We start from the raw sequence: 21,851 nt of genomic DNA, 5'->3' as shown, positions 1-21,851 counted from the left end.
TAGGCCTTACTTACAGGATGGGGGACACTATCCTGGTAAGCAGTGATTTTGAAAAGGAATTTGTGGTCATTGTGGATAATTAGTGGAACACGGGTTGCTCCTGTGTTGCTGTAGCCTAGTGCTTCTCAGAGTAGAATGTGGACCCATTTTGGGAAAGCCACGAGCAGGTACGTGCTACTTCACTTAAGGGTCCACAGCCATGAAGCCCCTATTGGCTCTGGTTCACCATTTCCAGCCATAGGGAGCTGTGGGAAGTGGTGGCTGGAAATGGCAAACCGGAGCCAATAGGAGGCGCAAGGCTCTGTGGCTACAGACCCTTTAGGTAAACAAAGCGGCACAGGCCTGCTAGCAGCTTTCCCAAAGTGGACCCACGGCTCACTTTGAGAAACACTGCTGTTGTGAAAAGAGCTAGTGCAAACCTTGGATACATAAACTGGGGATTGTTGAATAGGAAAGTTTTATGACTTCTGTATCGATGTGACTGCTACTGGAGTATTGCATCTAGGTCTGGTGTCCACAATTAAGAATGGTGCTGATAAATCAAAGAGGGTCCATTGGAGAGCCAAAAGAATTAAGGGAAAACCCATCTTACAGTGAAAAGCTCAAAGACCTTAATCTATTTAGCTTAACAATGTGAAGATTAAGGAGTGACTTGATCACAGACTATAATTACCTGCTGTGGAAAACACAATTGGATGATAGAGCACTCTTTGATGTCACAGATGAAGTTAGAACAAGATCCAATTGCTGAAAGTTGAAGCTAAACAAATTCAGACATGCAATTTTTATCAGTGAGGGCAATTCACCACTGAAAAATTTACTTCTTAGAGTAACTCGGCCCACATGGTTGAAAGCCAACAGCAGCAGGTGAAGTTTCAGAATTTTCATACACTTACTGGCACATTAATCTTAGAATGTTGCAGGAAGTACATATTACAGAAAACACATCAAATCATATATGACTTAGTCAAATTCTGTGGTGAGAGAAAAGCTAGTGTAAATTTCATTTTGAAAAGTGGCTAGAACCTAAATTCCGAGGGAGTGGAAGCAACCTACCCAGTGTAAGCAGATGTAAGGTAAGCGGTTCTCCTCACAATTCCACCTTTCTATACTCTTCTGGTAGCTGCTTTTCCTACTAGACTTTGCTTTCTGTTGCTCTGATGTGCAAGGTCCACTATTCATGCATGTGTCAGCTACACCATCAGTTTAATCTTCTCTGAACGTTAGCACTAAACATTATGTTGTTTAATACGGAGTGCATGGCAGTGAGGGCAGAGGACTGGACTTGACCTCTCAAGATCCCTTCCAGCTCTAGTATTCTATGGTTTTGTGGGTGCTTCAGTCAATGGTGTGTTTGACACAAGGAAACCACATTGAGAAATTTTGCATATTCTTACTGTTTTTCCTATGGCAAGGTTTCAGAAAACTTAAAGAACTAGATATCCACAATAGGAATGTAGGGATTATGCCAGCCATCTGTAAAGAATAAACAAGTCAGGAAGAAAATATCATCTTTTCTTCTGGGGATTTAAAACCTCCCTCAAAGATACAATTTTATTTCCCCCTTTAAAAATGATGGTTTTACTCTTGTTTTCAAAAGGTTTTCTCTCCCCCTCTCCCCCCACTTTTAAATATACATGTATTAGAAATATAGGACTAGGTTGTCGGCTGTGTTACAGCCCTTGTTATACTGCAAGGGAGTCACCAGGTGGCAATCCCTGGACACAGCAAAAGAACAGGAGAGATGGAAGAGGAGTACAGCTGAACTCCAGCAAAGCCTTTGTTGACAATTTAGCACCGGGGCAGCCATCTTTACTTCCCCTTTTAATCCTGCACCAAATAGAGCTCAGCTGGACTTGAGGATCCAGCCCATGTGGTTTTGATTTCTCTCACTGCATGAGAGAATGGAGCTAATGATTAAAGATCAAATAATCACATCACAGATGAAGGCTGAAACCTCAGCTGCAGCTCTTCTGGTCTCCAGATGAGAAGGGGCTTCTACATACACTTGCAAGGGGACCATATTCAATAAACTATTTAAACAAATTTCTGCCATGCTCAGAGAACTAGTATGGATGCACCAAGCTTTGTTAGATCTGTGCTTAAACAATTTTCTAACTCAGGTAGGAACTTCGGTTAAACCGTCAACAACACATCTCCATGTACGGCTTTGACCCATTATTATAAAAGTGGCATTGTTACGTTTTAGAGCTATTATTTCTTAATTACTTTACTTAAACTTTTTTCAGTTTACAAGAAAGAACATGAGGTTCAAATCTAACTTAAGACAAGATTAATTCCTTCTGGCTTGTGCACCACCACCAAACATAATGAAGACAAAATTGTGCAGTTATAAACGATTGGAGGATTTGACTCTCCCATATCCAGTTAACCATTCTGTTGATGTTGCATGACCTATAACATAATTGGACTCACTTTTCCACGGATCTGATGGCTCTGCAAAGCCAACATTTATTTGGACTCTAAAATGCATCTAAAGATCAGTTCTGAGTGGGAACCATTTTCATACAGTCAGCTTCTGGAGTAGAACTGCATGGTTTCCAAGCAAGCATGGACAGGGCCTCAGGGCATCTGAAGTTTCAAATTAATTTCCACTTATCTCTGTTCTATTTAGGTTCTATTTTAGCTCATGGGAACCCTGAGAGAGCTGCTGCTCAGGTTTCAGTACTGAGTGTTTGACGTCACAATTCAGTACCTCCAAAGTTTTATCAAAATCCTCCAGCAAAGACTGGGAAACCGATAACTGATATTTCTAGCAGAAAATAAAATAGAAGGATATTTTATTTTTTATCAAGAAAAAGGGTCCACCTTTGGTTCTTTGCGGTTCACCTTTAAAATGAAATGTAAGCCAAATATATACTCTGACTTACCATACCACCACTTTACAAGAATTGTATTTGAGAAAGGCAGTCCAACGTGCACTTATAATTTTACATACAATCAGTGCTTATTGTTGAGGGCCAATTTTTTCAAGTATTGCAAGAGAAACAAACAAAAAGGTCTACAACCAAGAAAGAACCTAAAACAACCTCCCTCTCCCCACCCCCCCAACTTCCTCTTCATAGTTTCCCCGTTCAGCAAATGCTTCTATTCATTTTAAAACAGGAAAAAGAGAGAGGGCAGAAGCATACTGGTTCTTTAGTGGTTTTTCAAAGATGTTTCCTAATTTTAAAATGCATTTGTTTTGGGGAGACGATATCCAGTAACAACTCTGGAGACTGAAATCCTCTGCTTATCCAAAGAACAGGCAAGCAAAGGAAAATTGCCTTGTTACCAGCTCAGATATATGTCTAAATGTCATTCTGGAAAAATCAGTTCTAGGGATGAAAAGAGAGAGAGTTTCTATGGCTTATTCATGATTCAACTTCTTTGATAAGTGTGCCAACAAAGGAGATCAGTAGTACCAACCTGTCTTTATAACATATAGACCTATGTCCACCAATTCATTTCAGAAGGTTCAAACAACTTTCAAATATAAAGCCTTTAGGCTATTGAAATAGCAAAGACCCAGAAGTAAAAAGGCTCCAAACTTCTTTAGTAGCTCCCTGAGTACCCAGTCTCAAAAATTTTTAACTTTCTATGAGTGATTATATGGTTCTTACAATAATTGATAATATTATCATTCCAGGAAGGGAGAGAGTATTTTTATTTTGCTTTCTGAGAACTAGCTTTAGTGATGCAATCAGCAATTATTCATTGTATAATGACAGTATATCTTTCTGACAGTATATTTATGAGAAGCAAAGAAGAATTATTTTAAATATTTATTTATCCAAGGTGAACGTGAAAAGGAAAAAACAAGATTATGGTAAACCAGCAATCTGTTACCACAAAAGGGAAGGGTACGACAACCAATGTACAAACCAGTGACAATCCTTCTATTCTACTGCAATCCATATGACCTACTTTTAAAATGTTTTATTATAGTTTGCATAGTTATGACATAGTTCAGATTCATCAGTAATTGCAGTTTTGTCCTATTTCTTGTTACAAATGATGGGAAATTGTTAGTGGCCTGTGTTTAAACTACTCAATGGTATATTTATTGATTGGTGGGGGTTAGCGTTGGAAAATGCTCCCCTCCTAAAACATGTTTGAAATAACTTCCCCAAAATGTGCATGAAGCTTATAGCAGTTTTTGAATTGTATCTAATTTTCTACTGTCATTAATTGATAGACCTGCAAAGGTTCTCCTGAGGAAAGGGGAGAGAACAGGAAAACTTAATGTATAATCCAACAATTTGGATCTAATGTATAAACCAATAATAGCACACTGAATATTGCCAAAGGAGATTTTTTAATCATCTTTGGAAAGTGCAATATTTTTACTATTTAATCATTTACTGCTAATGGCAGGATAACAGCCTCCTATCACTCAACTTGATTTTACATTACCATCTGTCACTGGAAAAAATTGCAAAGATTTTTTACCATTTTTCTTATTCTTTTTCAAAATTACTAAGCTAAAAACATCTGTTTCGCTGACTGAATTATTAAATAACCTATTTTAACTGCACAGAAGTCTTAGTAATCTAGAGGACACATGCTTTTGTTAAAATAGTCACCAGACAAATAAAATAAAAATACTAAAAAGTTAAAAACTAATTGCATTTTGCAAATATAACTATTATAATTAATTTGTTCATGTTTTATAAAAGGACTAGTTCTCATAGGATAAAGAAAACTCAGTTTCATACAGTGACTACTTGAAAATACATACAATTTATAATCTGATTTTAATATGAACTCATTAATCAGTTATATTACATAATACAATGTATTAGTATACAGTATCTTGAATATAAACCATTAAGCAACATTTTACTGCTAGTTAAAATCTTTTACTGGTTAAGTAGGAATAATGTTTAATACTGTTATTCACTGACATAATAAATCCAATGAGTTCATTAGCACATCTCTGCATTCATTCCTAGTAAAAGCGGAACATGCATATTACCTGGCATGAAAAAATGCCAAATTTTGTAAGATTGTAAACAGGTTATACAGTTATATTTTACTTTCTCAAGACTTTATTTTTGAACCATTTTAGGAAGGTCTAACAAAGATGAAAACTTAACCATTCAGCAAGTTACTAATTACAGTCTGTTCAATAAAACATCCCATGTAATATCCCTACGTGAACTGTTATTGCAATTGGCTTGTAATAGACAGAAACAAATAAAACCTAACAGCATGGTCATGCTACAGCTCTGCTAATGACATCACTCTCACTAGTCTGTAGTGATAACTACAAACAATCACATACAAGGGTTACATTTTCAACCATATTCGGAGAAGTTAACTCTTCCTTAACAGTGAGCCCTTGCACCCTTATGGCACACAAAGACCCTATTAGCCCTTTTAAGCGAACGCAACAAAACAGAAGCAAACACGCCAAACCTTTGTGCTCTGTAGCAAATGCCTCTTCCTTTCTCTACTGAATAAGCATCCTAATGCACTACACACTGCTGTTGTCTCTAAGGAAACAGAACTGTCACATGACCAAGGATCTCCTGTTCACAAGGTATTTCATCTCACAAAACATTTTTATGGAAGATAAGGCCCTGCTAACAGCTTCTTATAATGCAACTACAGGGCTAAAGATTTTTATCAATCTAAAATATTTGAATGCCATCAAGGATGAAAAGCAATAGGAAAACATAGCCTTTATCTTATTAGCCAGAGTTAGCACAGATAACAAGCAGCAGGTACAAATGTCAGGGATTTGTTTTAAATAAATCCAAGCCATACCACACATTCAACAGTATGCATTCTTCTTAAACAAATCAGGAATAAAGTTCAAAACTTACACTTGAAGAATATCTTATCCTTCACAGGAAATATGAAGATGAGATGGAAAAGAGTCTGTAGGAAGTTCCATGCTGATGTGCAGAAAGTGCTGGTTTCTACAGTGAGAGCACTTTTGCCCGGCTTTTTGGTAGGACTGCTCTTTAATTAAAGGCTGTCTAAGATAGTCAGACCATGAGCTCCCTGAACTTAGTAAAAATAAATTAAAAAAGAACAAACTACACAAAGTTCTAGATACTGAAATTACTGATGCTTGGATATTTGGGACTTCACTGTCACCAGTGATTTAGACTTTTCCATTTCAAGGAGACAACAACTGCAGCAGCAGTAGAAGAAAGTCTAAACCCTTAATATTTACAGCATTAGTAAATGAGCTTCCATTGACCACATGCAAACGGCTACAAAAAGCCACCAATATATGTTCCTCAGTACAGTGGAGGAATTGCTGATTCTTATTTCCAACAGAACTCAGATTCAGAAGTGTAGAGTGAGTAGTACAAGAGAGTAAAGGATGTGGGAAAGGAAAGGTGCAAGAACAAGGGAGGACTAGAAAGAAAATCAGAAGGAATGACTCCGAATGTACACACAGAGCTGCCACTAAAGCTACACTGTATATAAAGAAGCACTTGGTTAAACTCAGATACATGAAATCATATTTAAATTCATAGGTATTGGACATTAATGGTATAAGGATTAACACTTGAATGCATCTCTACATTCATTTCAGTCACCAAAAATGGAGCCCCTAAATGAACTGGAGAATGTCAAAAGTTACAGGCTTTAAATGTGGCTCGTGTTAAAGTCTGTGCTACCACCTCAAAAAATAAAGGACAGTAAGTGCTTTTGTGGGGATACTAGAAGAAACAACGTTTAGTGCCCCACTCTTGCGACCGTAGTAGAAAGAAAAGACGGCAGAATTCTGACCGACGAACCCGAGGGTCACAAACTGACCTGGCAACCACACACCTCATGTGGAACCAGAAATACGCGATCAGGCAGCAGCCGAGATTTTAAAAGGGCAAGTAAAGCGCAGCGCAGTGATCAACGACTAACACAGATAAAGGGACGCAGCATTTTCCTTCTGCACAGTGATGTCTCCCAGCTGCGTTTAGCCAGTGTTCAGTTGCAGGCTCACTGACAGGAGGGAGAAAAGGGGCCTAGACCACCTGGCCACCACTGTGGTTAATGCAGCAGCGGCGGTAGCCGAAACCTTGGGCTCTTTTGAATTGCTGCAGGAGCGCTGCTTCGGGGTTTGGGCTGGGGCGGGAGGGAGATGCACCATGGTCTGGGCAATGCTAAGAGAGCTGGGCTGCAGTTCTGCCCCCCCCCCCTTTGCCTGAGGCCTCTGGCTCTTCCATGGGCAAGGAGCCGGGTCCTCTCACACCTGGCGGCTGGCGGCCCTGCGTTTAAAAGAACAACCATAACATTTCCTTTAGAGTCATGAGCATTTCAATTGATGTAAACGCTCCACTCCTGAGGTGTTTGTGACTCGGAGATTCTACTGTCCTGCGGCCACTATTTTGGTAGTGCATAACACGGTGCAATATATTCCAAAATTTGTTTGTATCTATATTTCATTTCAAGTCCACTGCAATCATATTTTCCAAAAAAGAAAGGGGTAAATAATTAGCAGAAAAACAAGTATTTTAATTTTGTAAGTACAGAAAATGTAATATTTGTATTTAAACCCTTAAAACAATGGTGCCCTCATAGGGGCACATCAACTTCAGCATTCAATCTCAGTTTGTTGGCTAGTTACAATAGGTTATATGCATAATAAAGGATCACGGAATCCTAGGCTTGGAAGAGACCTCAGAAGAGGTCATCAAGTCCAACCTCCTGCCCAAAGCAGGACCAACCCCAACTAAATCATCCCAGCCAGGGCTTTGTTAAGCCAAGACTTAAAAACCTCTAGGGATGGAGATTCCACTGCTTTCCAGTACTTCATCACTCTCCCAGTAAAGTAATTTTTCCTAATATCCAATATAGATCTCCTCTACTGCAACTTAAGACCATTGGACTTTTCAGCTTAGAAAGGAGAAGACTTAAAAGGGGATATGCTAGAGGTCTATAAAATCATGACTGGTGTGGAAAAAGGGAATAAGGAAAAGTTATTTACTTATTCCCACAATATAAGAACTAGGGGTCACCAAATGAAATTAATAGGCAGCAGGTTTAAAACAAACAAATAGAAGTTTTTCTGCACTCAGTGCACTGTCAACCTGTGGAACTACTTGCCAGAGGATGCAGTGAAAGCTAGAACTTTAACAGGGTTTAAAAAAGAGCTAGATAGATCCATGGAGGTTAGATCCATCAATGGCTATGAGCCAGGATGGGTAGGAATGGTACCCATAGCCTCTGTTTGTCTGGAAGTGGGTGATAGGGGAAGGATCATGTGAGGATTCCCTGTTGTGATCCCTCCCTCTGGGGCATCTGGTATTGGCCACTGTCGGCAGACAGGATACTGGGCTAGATGGACCTTTGGTCTGACCCAGTATGGCCGTTCTCCTATGTTCTACCTGGCGACCTTAGATGGGATTCAGTACAGCATACTAACGATGTAGCAGCTGTATGGCAACTGATAACCTAACATCAGCTGTTTAACCACTGAAAGGTAACAAACCCAAGAACACTGGAGGCCTCCAGCAGTCTTTAGCTGCTATACAATTGTTTTGAAGTATTTAAATGTGTTGAATGTACAGGACACATTAAAGCTAGACTAAGATGCAAGTAATTGAATTGGCAAGGAAAAACACTCACCATTTTATTCAAATGCAGTTCCTCATTTAAATATTTTACGAACTCTAAGGTTTTTTGGCAACTATTACAACTAAGCACATCCCATCAGAAACTCAGATCTGATGTGCTAGATTTGTGATCTGCCAAAATATCCTTTATTGGGTGAAGATTAATTTACATTCAATAATAAGCAAAACTGAAATACATTGGCTTGACTCTAGTCCACTGTACTACAATTCTTTATCAGTAGGCTAATCAGAGCAGCTTAAACTCAAGATTTATTTTAGACTGGACTTTTATTTTCTGTACTCCAGAGAAATCAACTCTAGGCTGTATTATTAAAAGAGAGAAAAGGACTGCCTCATCTAGTGGAAAATCAAGCAGCATCAATCACTTCAATTACATAGAAATGTATTTTCTCTATTGTACAATCAGCACCCACAAATACCCTTGAAACCAAGTGATACAATCTTAATCCACTCTGCAGAGACAAGTTACTAGCAAGCTCTTGCAAGGAGGCAGCATGCCGAGAAGGGGGAGCCAGAGGAGTGTGTTGAACTTTCTTGTGTTCCTCCGAACAAAAAGTCCCTCTAAGTCACAGATTGTCTTAACATTTTAGGCTTGAATTTCTTCAGGCTTGTCTAGCATAGAAACTTAAATCCACTCCTTTACTTCCTAAACCCTTCATTCTTAAAGTCCTCCATCTTCTCCCTTCCTCTAATTACAGATAAATTACTGTGCAAGAATGCTTCTGGTAACTATTACTGAGCGAGTGTGAAAGATTGGAAATGGCTTCTTTCATAGAAACTATTCAAATGTATGTATATACTCTCTATCAAGAACACCAAGTGCAAGCAAAGACTGTAATACACCAGAAAGATTCATAGAGAGTACTTGTCTGATCAGTACCTGCTGGTTAATGAAGACCTAGACAAAGTTTACTGAGTTTGTAGCAGGAATTCCCCTTCATGCAGTAAACCTACAGCATACGTGCCACTTATGGCACGCAAGCCGATTTTCAGCAGCACGCAGGAGGAAGCTCCGCCCCGCCTCCTTCCCCACGCAGCCACTTTGTCCCAAATCTGATCAGACCACACCAGCAAAGGGAGCTAAATGACATTGCAACCTCCACCAGCTCAGGCCAAGACCCAACAACCACCACCTGGAATGTGACAGACCTGGGTCTTGGCTTCCTGTTTTCTGACTGCGGTACTGACCAACAACTGCCACTGCTCTGACTAGACAAGACTGCCCATTCCAAGGTGGTGATATCTACATAACGTCAGGACTATGCAGCTAGAGACAAGGAATGGAGATGCTGCAGCAGTACTGTCCCTCATACAGGACAGGGTGATGATGACACTTTCATGCAAGTTCCTTTGGGCACACCCTTGGCACCGAGGACACAGCTTTTGAAGGCAGTCCTGTGGCTTGGTGTCAGGTGTACCGTATCTGCAAAGACCCCGAGGCAGTTCTCAAACAATTAACTAAGAGGTTAGTAATCTCCGTTCTGTGCCCTAGCAACTTAGAGCTTTGAAAGTAAGCACAGACAGCAGACGGAATGCCATGTTTGGTTGGTTGCCAGCGAAGAGCCCAAGGGTGCTCGATTTTTCTTAGAGCTGATGCTATCAAGCCCAAAGAGATTGCTTTGTTGTAATCAGACAAGCAATGATGAAGTTATGCACGACTGTGGCCAGGTTAGCATCAACATGGATGGTATGGATGGTATGCTGCCTTCTCCCCAGGCAGAGTTGGTAGGAATCATTTCTCACAGGCACTGCACCATGCAGCTTGCTATCAGGGAAGAGTCCAGAACACCACTTAGACTACCCTTGACTGATGAGTGCAATTCCATGGCAGCCAGCTCTTCAGAAAGTTTTTCTCTGTTCACAAGAATAACTTTTGTGTTGCTAGGATTCAACTGCAGGCAGCTCGGCCCCATCCATGTACTGATCTAGGCCAGATAGTATGAAACATGGATAGGATCTGTCCCTTACAGCTTGTGTGCATTTGGCTGATAGACATGTCAGTCCATTAAGTGGCACTATTCTTCTCAGTGATTGCTGTTGCAGTTTCTGTACAGGGTAACTGTACCTTTGGCCTGCACCAGGATCTGCTCAAGAAACGTTCGGCCTCTAGCCATCCCCTCTTGAGGCAGGGACTCGTGCCTCTCTGGCTTCTGACTGGAGCTGTAGGCAAACACCCCTCCTTGCACTTCACTCTGCTTATTCCAGCAGGTGTGATGAAAGTTTGGCACCTTTGCGTTGCTTTCTCTGCCAGGGTATGAACAGCACGTGCCAGTGGATACAGTAACCACACAGCACTGTCAAAGCATAGAACATTTACTTTAGGATAAGCACAGTACACAGAAAACACAGAAAACACATTTTTAAGCTTATCAGTGCCATCCACGAGACCTATGGAGGCACTGGTAGGTTCTCAGGGGCACCCCACTCTGCTCTAATTGTTGAACAAGAGATTCTTCTGATGGATCAAAAATGAAGGCTGCTCTGGGACCCCATCTACATGAGTTTAGACAATTCTCCTTAGAGGTGGCACTTCTCTGGCGCTGTTTACCTGTCCCAGAAGCAATTACACCCTCCCTTCTCCTCAGAAAGCCATTACTGCTTAGTGCCTCCCCACAATACGAGTACAGTAACATTCATAGCATGAGTACAACAGGCCTCAATGATATTGCATGTGGTACATATTGTCTAGGACAAACAAGAAAATGGACCCTTCTAGGATTCAAGAAAAAGGTTTGATGGTAGCGCTGCAGTTTTCCATCTCTACCTTGTAAGTGTAGCCCCAGAGAAGGAGATCCACATAAATTCACAACATTTCCTTGGACCATTGTTCACCTCCTTTTCAGGAAAATAGTACCCTCTGATCCCATCAAGCGAGGTCTCAGAGCAATACATTGATGTTTGATTTTTATCCAGGGATAAGAACAGATCAGCACTACACATGCTGTTCCTATACCTCATCCTGGCCTGAAGCTACATTTTGATGGATCCGGTATACTGGATACAAACAAATACATTTTGAAGACATCCTTTGCAAGCTTCTCAATAACGGCTGTTTTATTAATTTAAGATGGAATACAGGAGCCAAAGGGTATTAATATAACAAAGCACTGTTCAGCGTTAAACAGTTTTAAACAAAGTTCAGATTTGGTGTACAGAAGTCTCAGCCTGCTTAGTAGCATGGCAAATATACTGTTAAAATCCTTTTTAGCCTTTTGTTAAAGATGCAGAAAGGAAGGAAAAGCAGTTAAAGCATTTGAGGAGTAAAAGATCTAATAAGACGTAACAACAATTCTTGCTGTTCAGTCACCCAGTTTTATAAAATCTCTTTATAACTCTTCACAGTCTGCTTGGATTTAACTATCTTACTTAGTGTTGTACCATGTGCAAATTTTGCCACCTCACTGTTAACTCTCTTTTCCAGATAATTCCTGAATGTTTTCATTTGGACTGGTCCCAGTACTGTCTTCTGGGGAATACCACTCTTTTACCTTCCTCCATTCTGAAAACTGACCATTTAATGCTTACCCTTTGTTTTCTCTCTTTTAACCAGTTACCCTTCCATAAAAGAACTTTCCCTCTTATCCTATGACAGCTGACTTTGCTTAAGAGCCTTGGTGAGTGTATCACATCAGTGTATATATATAATATTTACTTCAGCATTTGCAGTGATGTGAACAGCCTGAAAACTACATTTTAAACACTATTATTGGTACTACACTTGTATCCATTTGTGAGGGGATGATGTCCTTTTGTTCATATCTCAACTTTTTAAGAGACTGCTAGTTTTCCCTGAGCTCATCTCTTCACAGTGTAGTTCCTAGAGGATGCTATCTTATTCTTAGCCTAAACTGAGATCAGTCTGCCTTGCTGGGACTCTTTACAAAACCAGCATTTGTTTTCTGCTCTCTTCTCAGGGGTTATAAACAGCATAATTGCCTACAGTTATAACACAGCCCTTTATAAGCAAGTGTATTCATTGCTAAATTGAAAGCATTACAGAAAAACAATACAAGTCCCTATATGCATGCTAAAAGCTTTCCAGAGTTCACCCACCAGCCTCATGATGCCTCAGTAGGCAATACACTCCCAACCCTTCCTAGGAAGAACCGGAATCCTTTCTGATTCAGCAACCAGACAGAAGACACTACATCTGTTTAAACTAAGGCTATTCATCCAAAAGTCCTTTCTCGTTCTATTGAGTTCTGAACAATATATGTGAGCCTGGCATGTGGTACCATTCTGGAGTGAATTTGCCTAATTATTTCCCACTGCTCAGAACTCTAGAAGGCTGTGGTCATTCTCCCCCCATGTAACTCCCCCCTGGCCCACAATGATACATAATACAATAAGATCCCCCCAAAAATATAGCAGGAAAATGTCATATCTGCCACACACTTCATACCGCCATGATGTAGGAATGTATGTAGAAAGCTCTCCAGTATAATTTGTTAGGTAAAGAATGGTTTCAAAAGTGTTAGTCTAACTGATTGTTAGTACAGAGAAGAATTCATCACACCATCATCCATGTTAGATCGCCAGCTTTTAGACATTAGTCACTATGAGCGTCACTGCATACTATTAACAGATGAACCAAATTCCTTTAATGCCGTGCCCCATATTCTTCATAGAGATGTACTTATAATATGATTATGACATAACCTTTTTTAAAAAGTCTAGAAGCTTGCAATGTTTGCTATTATATATGGAGACTAAGTAAACTGCAAAAATCAGGAAGACAGATACACATTTTGATGTTCTGAATGTTATTCTGAAAATCTCCAAAAGGCACTCTTAGGCATAATACTATTCTACAGCATCTTACAGTATTTAAAACAAGTCGCTTTACCTTTTAGATGACTTGTCACAATCTGCCCCCTACTGATTATTTGAAAGTTGAAGGGACTGTTGATGATACTCTTGACACAGACTAGATACTCTACAGGCTGGCAGCAGAAGCTACACCGGGACAGTTAAAGGAAAAATGGAGCTTTACTTGGGGACATTTTCAATTATACTTTTCATACTATACTTTTATCAAAACTGCTTGATTCACAAATCATTCTCTATATTCAAAACAAATGCCTTCATTCCAAGCATATTTCCACAATTCCAATTTTTGATCTGTGCCAGTGAGTGAAGTTTTCCATCCTTCGATCCCTCTCTCCCGCCCAACAGAAAGCAATGTCCTAACCTCTAAAACTGCAGACTGTAAATGGGGAACTGAGCTGTGCTTCAGGAAAACTGGTCAGCCTGAATGAGGGCTTTCATGTTGTCCCTGCCCACCACCATGTGGAAGGCGAGGCTGATACCGTAGAACCTCCAATGGTTCACAAAAATGGGCCTCTTTGGAGCACGAATATTGGACGCACAGGAGTGCCGAGTGTCTCAACCAACCAACCAACCATAGAGTACTGTCTACAGGAGTGGACTTCCTCTTCTATAGTTTGCAAGAGGCAGTAAGGGCAAAGCAAGGCTACCAGGAACTGTAGGCATCAACTAAAGTCCACTTTGTTGACAGAAAAAACACCCTTCCCATTTCTAGTGCAGACATAAGGCCCAGTGATCATTTGGTTATTAGCTGACTTCCCGTTCTTCACGTCGTATGTATACCTAGCAATTCAGTCTAGAAATCAAGTCTGACCTTTTTTTCCAGCAAACGGGCTATTTTTAAAGAGTTACCTAAAGCTAAAGAACAGAGGATCAGCACCATTGTTTTAAAAGCAAAATTGTCTAGTTAAATGTAAATTCTGCATAAGCGGCTTATAAAAAGTAACTGAGATGCTCCTATTTGTTCTTCGCCTCAGTATCAGGATATGACAGGATGATCAGCTTGCCAGAGGAATTAATGTTTCAGATGTAATGATGTTTCTAGACCAAGAGGCTCTGACAGTCTTACAATAAAATACTGTACATGATTCTCTTGGATCTGTTAAAAAAGCAGGCTCTCAGTAAAGAGCTAGGGTAAAAGTACTGATGTGCAGGATAGGAACACAGTTCTTTCGGAACTATCAGCTATATTGCCAATATTTAAAAGGAATGTTATTTCATCTGACATTTTAAAAACCATTTACTGGTTCCCACAAAATCCTGTTGGACAGCAATAGAGTGCAATTAACAAGATGACTCTGGGCAGTTGCTGCTATTCAAAACCCTTTGGGCAGCATGGGGCTGTCGAAAATCATTGTAACTTTTACTCTTCTGCTACTGCTGTAGGAAACTCTGAGCAGATACAACAGCTTGTCAGAGAGCCACCAAAAAGCAGTAGTATTTGGAAGTGAAAAGTTCTTCCCTTTAACCAGCTAAAGAGTGAGGGACAGACTGTGTTTTCAAGACACCTCATTGCCAGTGGCTTATATCAAAGATGGACTCCAAGAAGGATCAAAGGTCTTGTAAACTTCCCAAGCATTCCACCTCTTCCCAGCTGCTGCAGAAGGTAGTGGCTGGCTTTATCAGTAAGCTGCTACTTTTGAACATTACCAGTAAGTATTTCCTGGCACCTTCTATATCTATCGCTAATATGTCTACATGCCTAGTTCTGTGGCTAGTAGATGTGTGTCTAATACACATTTTAAACCTTGCCTTATCCTACATTTTCAAGTACTTGGTCCCATTTTGCTTTACATGTTGTGTTGAATTCTGATGAATTATAGATAACCAAAGGAATCTCCCATTGCCATCACGTCTAGAACTCTGTACAAATCACAATGATGTGCTTCCATATTCTAAGACAGGCGTTAGCAAGAAAAGTCTCATAGTCTATGATAAAGTCCATGTATCAGGATTGCAGTTGCTCAGAAAGGAGGTGCTAGGGAGCTGTTCTCTTTTCTAGCTATGTACTCAAACTTACATTCTTAAGCCACAGTGTGTGACACCACTTACTGAACACAGTCCATTTGTGCAAAATGTTCATACTATGCTCTTGTAAATTAGACTTATTAGACAGCGAGTAAAGCACTGTGTTGAATGTATAGTTTATGATGTGAGAGATAGAGACTTTATAGGGAGGCTTGGGTTTATCCTCCCAGGGAAATATTTTTGATAATACCTGAACACTTATGAAATCTTGAAGGTCTATTCCCAAGTCAAAAATTCTACTCCTCAGAAGTGTTTGAGAAGCCTTAGGGATGAATGAACAGCAACCAGAAGGAACATGCGAACTCCATTTGAATGGGAAAAATCACTTATAACTTCCTTTTGGTTTCGTGGCCAAATTTTAATAAACTAGGGGCTCATGGAAATCCTCTCCAGAAACTCACTGGCAAAGCTTTAATATAAATACAAGTATCATAGAGGTAGCCATGTTAATCTGAATCTGTGTAAACAATGAGAAGTCCTGTGGCACCTTATAGACTAACAGATTTATTGGAGCAAAAGCTTTCATGGGCAAAGACCCACTTCCTCAGATGCCAAAGTGGGTCTTTGCCCACGAAAGCTTATATCTCAACAAATCTGTTAGGGTATGTCTACACATCAAAGTTAATTCAAAATAACAGCCGTTATTTCGAATTAACTTTAATAGCGTCTATACAGGCAAACCACTATTTCGAATTTAATTCAAAATAGCGGGGCGCTTAATTCGAATTTGGTAAACCTCATTCTATGAGGAGTAACACCAAACTCGAATTAGCTAATTCGAAATAAGTGCTGTGTAGACACTTATAGTGAAATAGGGGGCCTCCAGCCTTCCCAGGGTGCCCTGGTGGCCACTCCAGCCTCAAGCAAGAACACTCCTCTCCCTTCCTCACCCTCCCCGGAGCCCTTAAAGGGTTTGACTCTGGCCACAGTGCCTGGGCCAGCTCCAAGCCTTCTGGCCAAGAGCCAGCAGTCACTGCCCCTGACCCAGTGGCCCCAAAACATGAGCCAGTAAGCCTCTGGCAGCCAGCCCTCCACCACTCCCCAAGAGCAGTCTGCCAGTTCCTAGGAGCCTGCCAGGGCCTGGAGAAGGCAGGCACCTTCCTAGTCCAGGGCAGAGATCAGGGTGGACCTTACTCAGGTGTGGGGGGGGGGATGCCCCCAACGTCCATGATCACCACACTAGATGAAGGAACGCGGCCGTCTATGGCAGGATAACTGCCAGCCCGGCCACCAAAGGCCACATGTGATCCCAGGAGCAGGTTTGCATGAAAATCAAGGTGGTCCAGCGAGACCCCCAGCCCTGAGCTTCCCCTCCCCCTTCTTCCGCTTGCTTCCCCCTTCCAGCTCCCTCCTCCCAGGTTTCCCCCTCCCCTCTCTTCTCCCCTCTCCCGTCTCCTTTCCCCAGTCTCACCAGAGTTTCATTCCCCCCACCCCCCAGTTTTGTTAAATAAAGAGAGTTTGTGTTCATGAAAATACATGTATTTTATTTGACATCAGGAAGCAGGGTTGGGGAAGGGGTAAGTGGAAGGCCTTGAGGGAGGAATGAGGCACAAGCCCCCAGTGGGGCAGACCAGGGAGGCTCTGAGTGCTCCTCAGGGTGGAAGCTCTCCACAGGGCCTCCTGGATACTGACAGCCCCCCGATGGACCTCCTGGATGGCAGCCTGCAGACAGTGCGGCCAGGCTTGCAGCAACGTGTCCACAAGAAGCACCAAGAGCCCAGGGGCAGCTCTGGCTCCATGTTGCAGAGTGCTGTGGTGTCCCAAGTGAGGGCAACCAGAGCACGCAGAGACACAAATGCTTTGCTGTCCCTCAGCGAGGCAGGCAGAGACATCTGGGAACCGGCTGCCTGGGGGCGTGTGTATGTGTGTGTGTATATCCCTTTAAGCACAAGCCTTAGATAGCCTCAGGCAACAGCCACACAGACACACTCCTGACCTGATGCCCTGGTGAAATCGCTTGCCGTGCTTGTCGCTCACTGCTCCGCAGTTCGGTGGAAAAAAATCTAGATGAGAGTGCAAAAAATGTATCTTTAGTGACATGTTGCAACCAAGGCTTTTGTATGCCTTGAGGAGGTTTTCCACCAACAACCTGTAGCTGTCTGCCTTGTTTCCGAGAAAATTTATTGCCACTAACTGGAAGGCTTTCCATGCCGTCTTTTCCTTGCCACGCAGTGCATGGTCAAATGCATCATCTCGAAGAAGTTCACGAATCTGAGGACCAACAAAGACACCTTCCTTTATCTTAGCTTCACTTAACCTTGGAAATTTTCCACGGAGGTACTTGAAAGCTGCTTGTGTTTTGTCTATGGCCGTGACGAAGTTCTTCATCAGACCCAGTTTGATGTGTAAGGGTGGTAACAAAATCTTCCTTGATTCAAAAAATGGTGGATGCTGAACACTTTTCCTCCCAGGCTCCAATGACCGTCGGAGTGGCCAATCTATCCTGATGTAGTGGGAATCTCTTGCACGACTATCCCATTCGCAGAGAAAAGAAGAAGTTACTCACCTTGTGCAGTAACGATGGTTCTTCGAGATGCGTGTCCCGTGGGTGCTCCACTGTAGGTGTTGGGCTTGTCCCGGTGCCGCAGATCGGAGATCTTTTCTAGCCGTAGTCTGCCGGACCGAGCATGCACAAAGTGCGGCTCGTGGCTTTTCGCGCCATTTGAGCGCGGGCGGTCCGGCTCCCGCCACTTGATCTGAAAGATATAAAATAGAGAAACTCTGAAGAGGGGAGGAGGGCGGGTCGTGGAGCACCCACGGGACACGCATCTCGAAGAACCATCGTTACTGCACAAAGTGAGTAACTACTACTACTTCTTCGAGCAGTGTCCTGTGGGTGCTCCACTGTAGGTGAATGTACAGCAGTAGCTCGCGAATGGAGGCGGGTTCGGAGCTAGTATGCCGTAGCCGAGGATAACACCGCTGACGCCACCACTGAATCCGGTATTAAGAGATTGGGGATGGCGTAATGCAGAGGTCCCCAACCATTTGAGGCTGCCGGGCGCCAGGGGGCGTGGCCATTCGCCTGCCGGGTGCCAGAGGGTGGGGACACTTGTGTACCCGGGGGCGGGCCCCTCCCATAGCCACGCGCCCTGGGCCGGTGCCCTCTCCAAGGGCCACACACCCGGGGCTGGCCCCCCCCATGCGCCACGCATGGGGGGGGGGCCCAGTCACGCGGCGCTTCTCATCATGGTGTTTCCAAAAGGGCCTGGATCCGCATGCGGATCCAATTTCCACATGCAGATCCGATTTCTGCACCCATACAGTGCATCCTAGACTACCTCGTGCACCTCAAAAATACTGGCCTTACCTGCGCTTCCGTTAAAGTACCTGTCACTGCAATAACAGCTTTTCACCAATCTTCGAGGGATGTTCAATATTCTCCCATCCAATAATGAAAAGGTTCCTGAAAAGAATGGCCAACTTGTACCCACATTATACCCAACCTGCTGACCCTTGGGATCTCAAAATCGTCCTGAATACTTTGATGGGCAAACCCTTCGAACCACTAGCAACATGCAATCTTTGTAACATATCCATGAAGGTTGTTTTCTTGCTAGCAGTTACTTCCGCGAGGAGAGTCAGTGAACTAGCTGCTCTATCAGCCTCTCCTCCCTATACGATATTTACACACCAAGGGGTGATATTGCGACTGCAACCGCGTTTTCTCCCTAAAGTGATCTCTCATTTTCACATCAACGAACCTATAGTTCTGCCTATAGTTCACATCAACAAACCTATAGTTCTTCCACCCCAACCACATCCTTCACCTGAACATGCGCGCCTACACACTTTGGATGTCAGACGTGTGCTCGCCTTTTATATCGAGAGAACCAAACCTTTTTGAACAGCGGACTCACTACTAATATCAATAGCGGACCATACTAAAGGTCGCCCATTATCTGTGCAAAGCATCTCCTCCATTATTGTACAATGTATAAGGAGTTGTTATAATCTGCGGAACAAACCACTGCCGCCGACATTGAGGGCCCACTCACCTCGGGCTGTCACAACGTCCACTGCTTTCCTCAAGGGAGTTCCTTTGAGAAATATTTGTAGAGCTGCTACGTGGTCTTCCAACTTAACCTTCGCTACACCTTATGCCAGTGGTCCCCAACATGGTGCCCGCAGGCGCCATGGTGCCCGCGGGGGCATTTGTGTGCGCCCGCCAAGTGCTCGGGGCTGGCCTGGCCCCAGGCATGTGGCGCATGCATGGTGCCGGAGCTGGACCCGGGTGCATGGCGCACGGTGAGCACTGGCCCCGGGAGCGCCGCGAATTGGCCACCCGTGCTCTGGGCGCGCGATGCTTGGAGGGGGCGCCGGCCCCGGGCACGCAGCAAATGGGGGGGGCGGCACCGGCCCCAGGCACGCGGCCAGTTGGTGGTGGAAGATCGCCTTTGTAGCACTCAGACTGGTAATAGTAGGAATGGGTCTCAATCCCTTGACTGGCATGTCAAACCTGCTGTCTATTACCCTGTTGGGAAGATGCTTTGGGTGGTGGACGTCTTCGCTGTTGACGTTGTCTACCCCTTTGTTGTTCGTGTGGCCTATATATGGAGGAGGTTGCCGCAGAGGGAGTCTTTGCCTTTGGTAGGGGGTGTATGGTTTACTACGGTACGGAGGCGTGTACATGCCCAACGTTTTTAAAGTGGTCCTGGAATCTTTCCCCGGGTGGAGGAGTTGGTCAGTCTTATCGGAGAAGAGATTCTGTCTCTCAAAGGGTAAATCCTCGACTTTTGATAAAAGGTCCTTGGGGGCAGACGACTGCTGCAGCCAAGATGCTCTGCACATAACGACTGATGTAGCAGTCGTGCGCGCTGCAGTGTCGGCTGTATCCAGGGCAATATGTAGAGCTGTTCTAGAGGCTGCGTAGCACTCTTGTATTACCGTCTTCAAGATGTCCCGTTTGGCCTATGGAAGGTGCTGAAGCAGCAGTACAAGTTTGGCGTAATTGTCAAAATTGTGATTCGCCAACAGTGCTGAATAGTTGGCCATACGCAGAGTGAGTGTTGCGGAAGAATATACTTTGCGCCCAAATAAGTCAAGGCGCTTACTATCCCTGTCTGCAGCAGTAGGCTTATATTGAGGCATCTTTGCTTTTTGTTGTACTGCATCCACAACCAACGAATTGGGCTGTGGATGAGTAAAAAGGAATTCCATACCCTTAGTGGGGACGAAATACTTTTTATCCACCTTTTTGTCGTGGGCAGGACGGATGCAGGCAGCTGCCAAATATCGTCAGCTATTTCAAGAATAGCTGCATCTAACGGCAACAAGATCTTGGGCTGGTGAGACTGCTTAATATTACGGAGGCGGTGGTGTTGTTTCTGTTGCACATCCCCCATCTGCACATTTTGACTCTCTGCCACTCTCTTAAAAAGCTCTTGAAACTGATGTAGGTCATCCGAGGGTGAGGTGTCTCCTTGAAAAACTGCATCGTCTGGGGACGATGAAGATTGATCTGTAGGTGATCGATCAGGTTCGGGATCTCGAGTGGGAAGAGGTGAGAAGGAGACCCGGAGGGAGTTGGTGGTCTTGAAGATGTGGGAGGAGCAGAATGCTCTCGGGTGAGAGAGGAATGGGAGTGTGTCTGAGGGGACCAGTGATGATGAGATGACGCCCTATGGTGATAGTATGGCGAGGTGGAACGATGGGACCTCTTGGAATAGTCAGAATGGGTCGAAAACACAGGTGATCTTGGAAACCGTGATCTCTCTCTATAATAGGTGTTGTAACTGGATGAGCGACGATCATGGTGGTAGAAATGTCCTGATCGTGGAGAAACATAACAGGTATGGGAGTACCCAGAGTACACTGGGGATGGTGACCGTGCTTCAGGCGAGAACTCCGGACTTGGTGACAGAGAAGATAGTTTCCTGGATCTGTGGGTAGGTAATGCCAGCAACTGTTCTGGTGGAGAGGATGTTGGGGTGGACAGTACAAAGTGAGGGATTATCTCCACTGGTATTGAAGAAAATGGCGCCGAAGTTCTCTGTGTCACCAACGGGTGTGTCGATCGTGTTGGCAGCGACAATCGTGATGGACCAGAGTGATGTTTGGAAGGAGGGGATCGCCTCGGTTCTGGAGAACGTCTCAAAGAGAAAAGGCTGTCCCAGTGCCAGTGGGTGCCTTCCTAAAGAAGGAGACCATCCCAGTGCCAGTGGGTGCCTTCCTAAAGAAGACGATCGGTCCAGTGCCGAAGGGCGACCCGGTGCTGGCAAACGTGCCGGTGGGGAGGGATGCTCCGGTGCCAGTGAACGCCTCGCCGGTGATCGGTGTCTCGGTGCCCGCAACTGCCAAGGGGGCGAAGGACTCCTCGGCACCGATGATTGACTCGGTGCCGGCGACCTTCTAGGAGAGGAAAGATGCTCAGGTGTCACTGAGCGTCTCTGCGCCGAG

At 43.5% G+C, this 21,851-nt stretch overlaps 1 protein-coding gene across 19 annotated transcripts in view; it reads right to left on the bottom strand.

Moving 5' to 3' along the window:
• Nucleotides 1-21,851, bottom strand: part of DTNB (dystrobrevin beta) — a 318,597-nt gene that overhangs the window by 171,873 nt on the left and 124,873 nt on the right. The window contains exon 10 of one of the 19 annotated variants that reach the window (XM_075923224.1): nt 17,969-18,148. The exons of the other annotated variants lie outside the window; for them this stretch is intronic. Coding sequence (XP_075779339.1) covers nt 18,055-18,148 — 94 coding nt within the window. The 3' untranslated portion in view covers nt 17,969-18,054. Of the gene's footprint in view, nt 1-17,968; nt 18,149-21,851 lie in introns of those variants that run through there. 19 annotated transcript variants of the gene reach the window in all.

The sequence above is a fragment of the Pelodiscus sinensis genome, chromosome 3, assembly GCF_049634645.1.
Source record: "Pelodiscus sinensis isolate JC-2024 chromosome 3, ASM4963464v1, whole genome shotgun sequence".
In the NCBI taxonomy this organism is placed as follows: domain Eukaryota; kingdom Metazoa; phylum Chordata; order Testudines; family Trionychidae; genus Pelodiscus; species Pelodiscus sinensis.
This window is presented reverse-complemented; position numbering and strand designations above follow the sequence as displayed.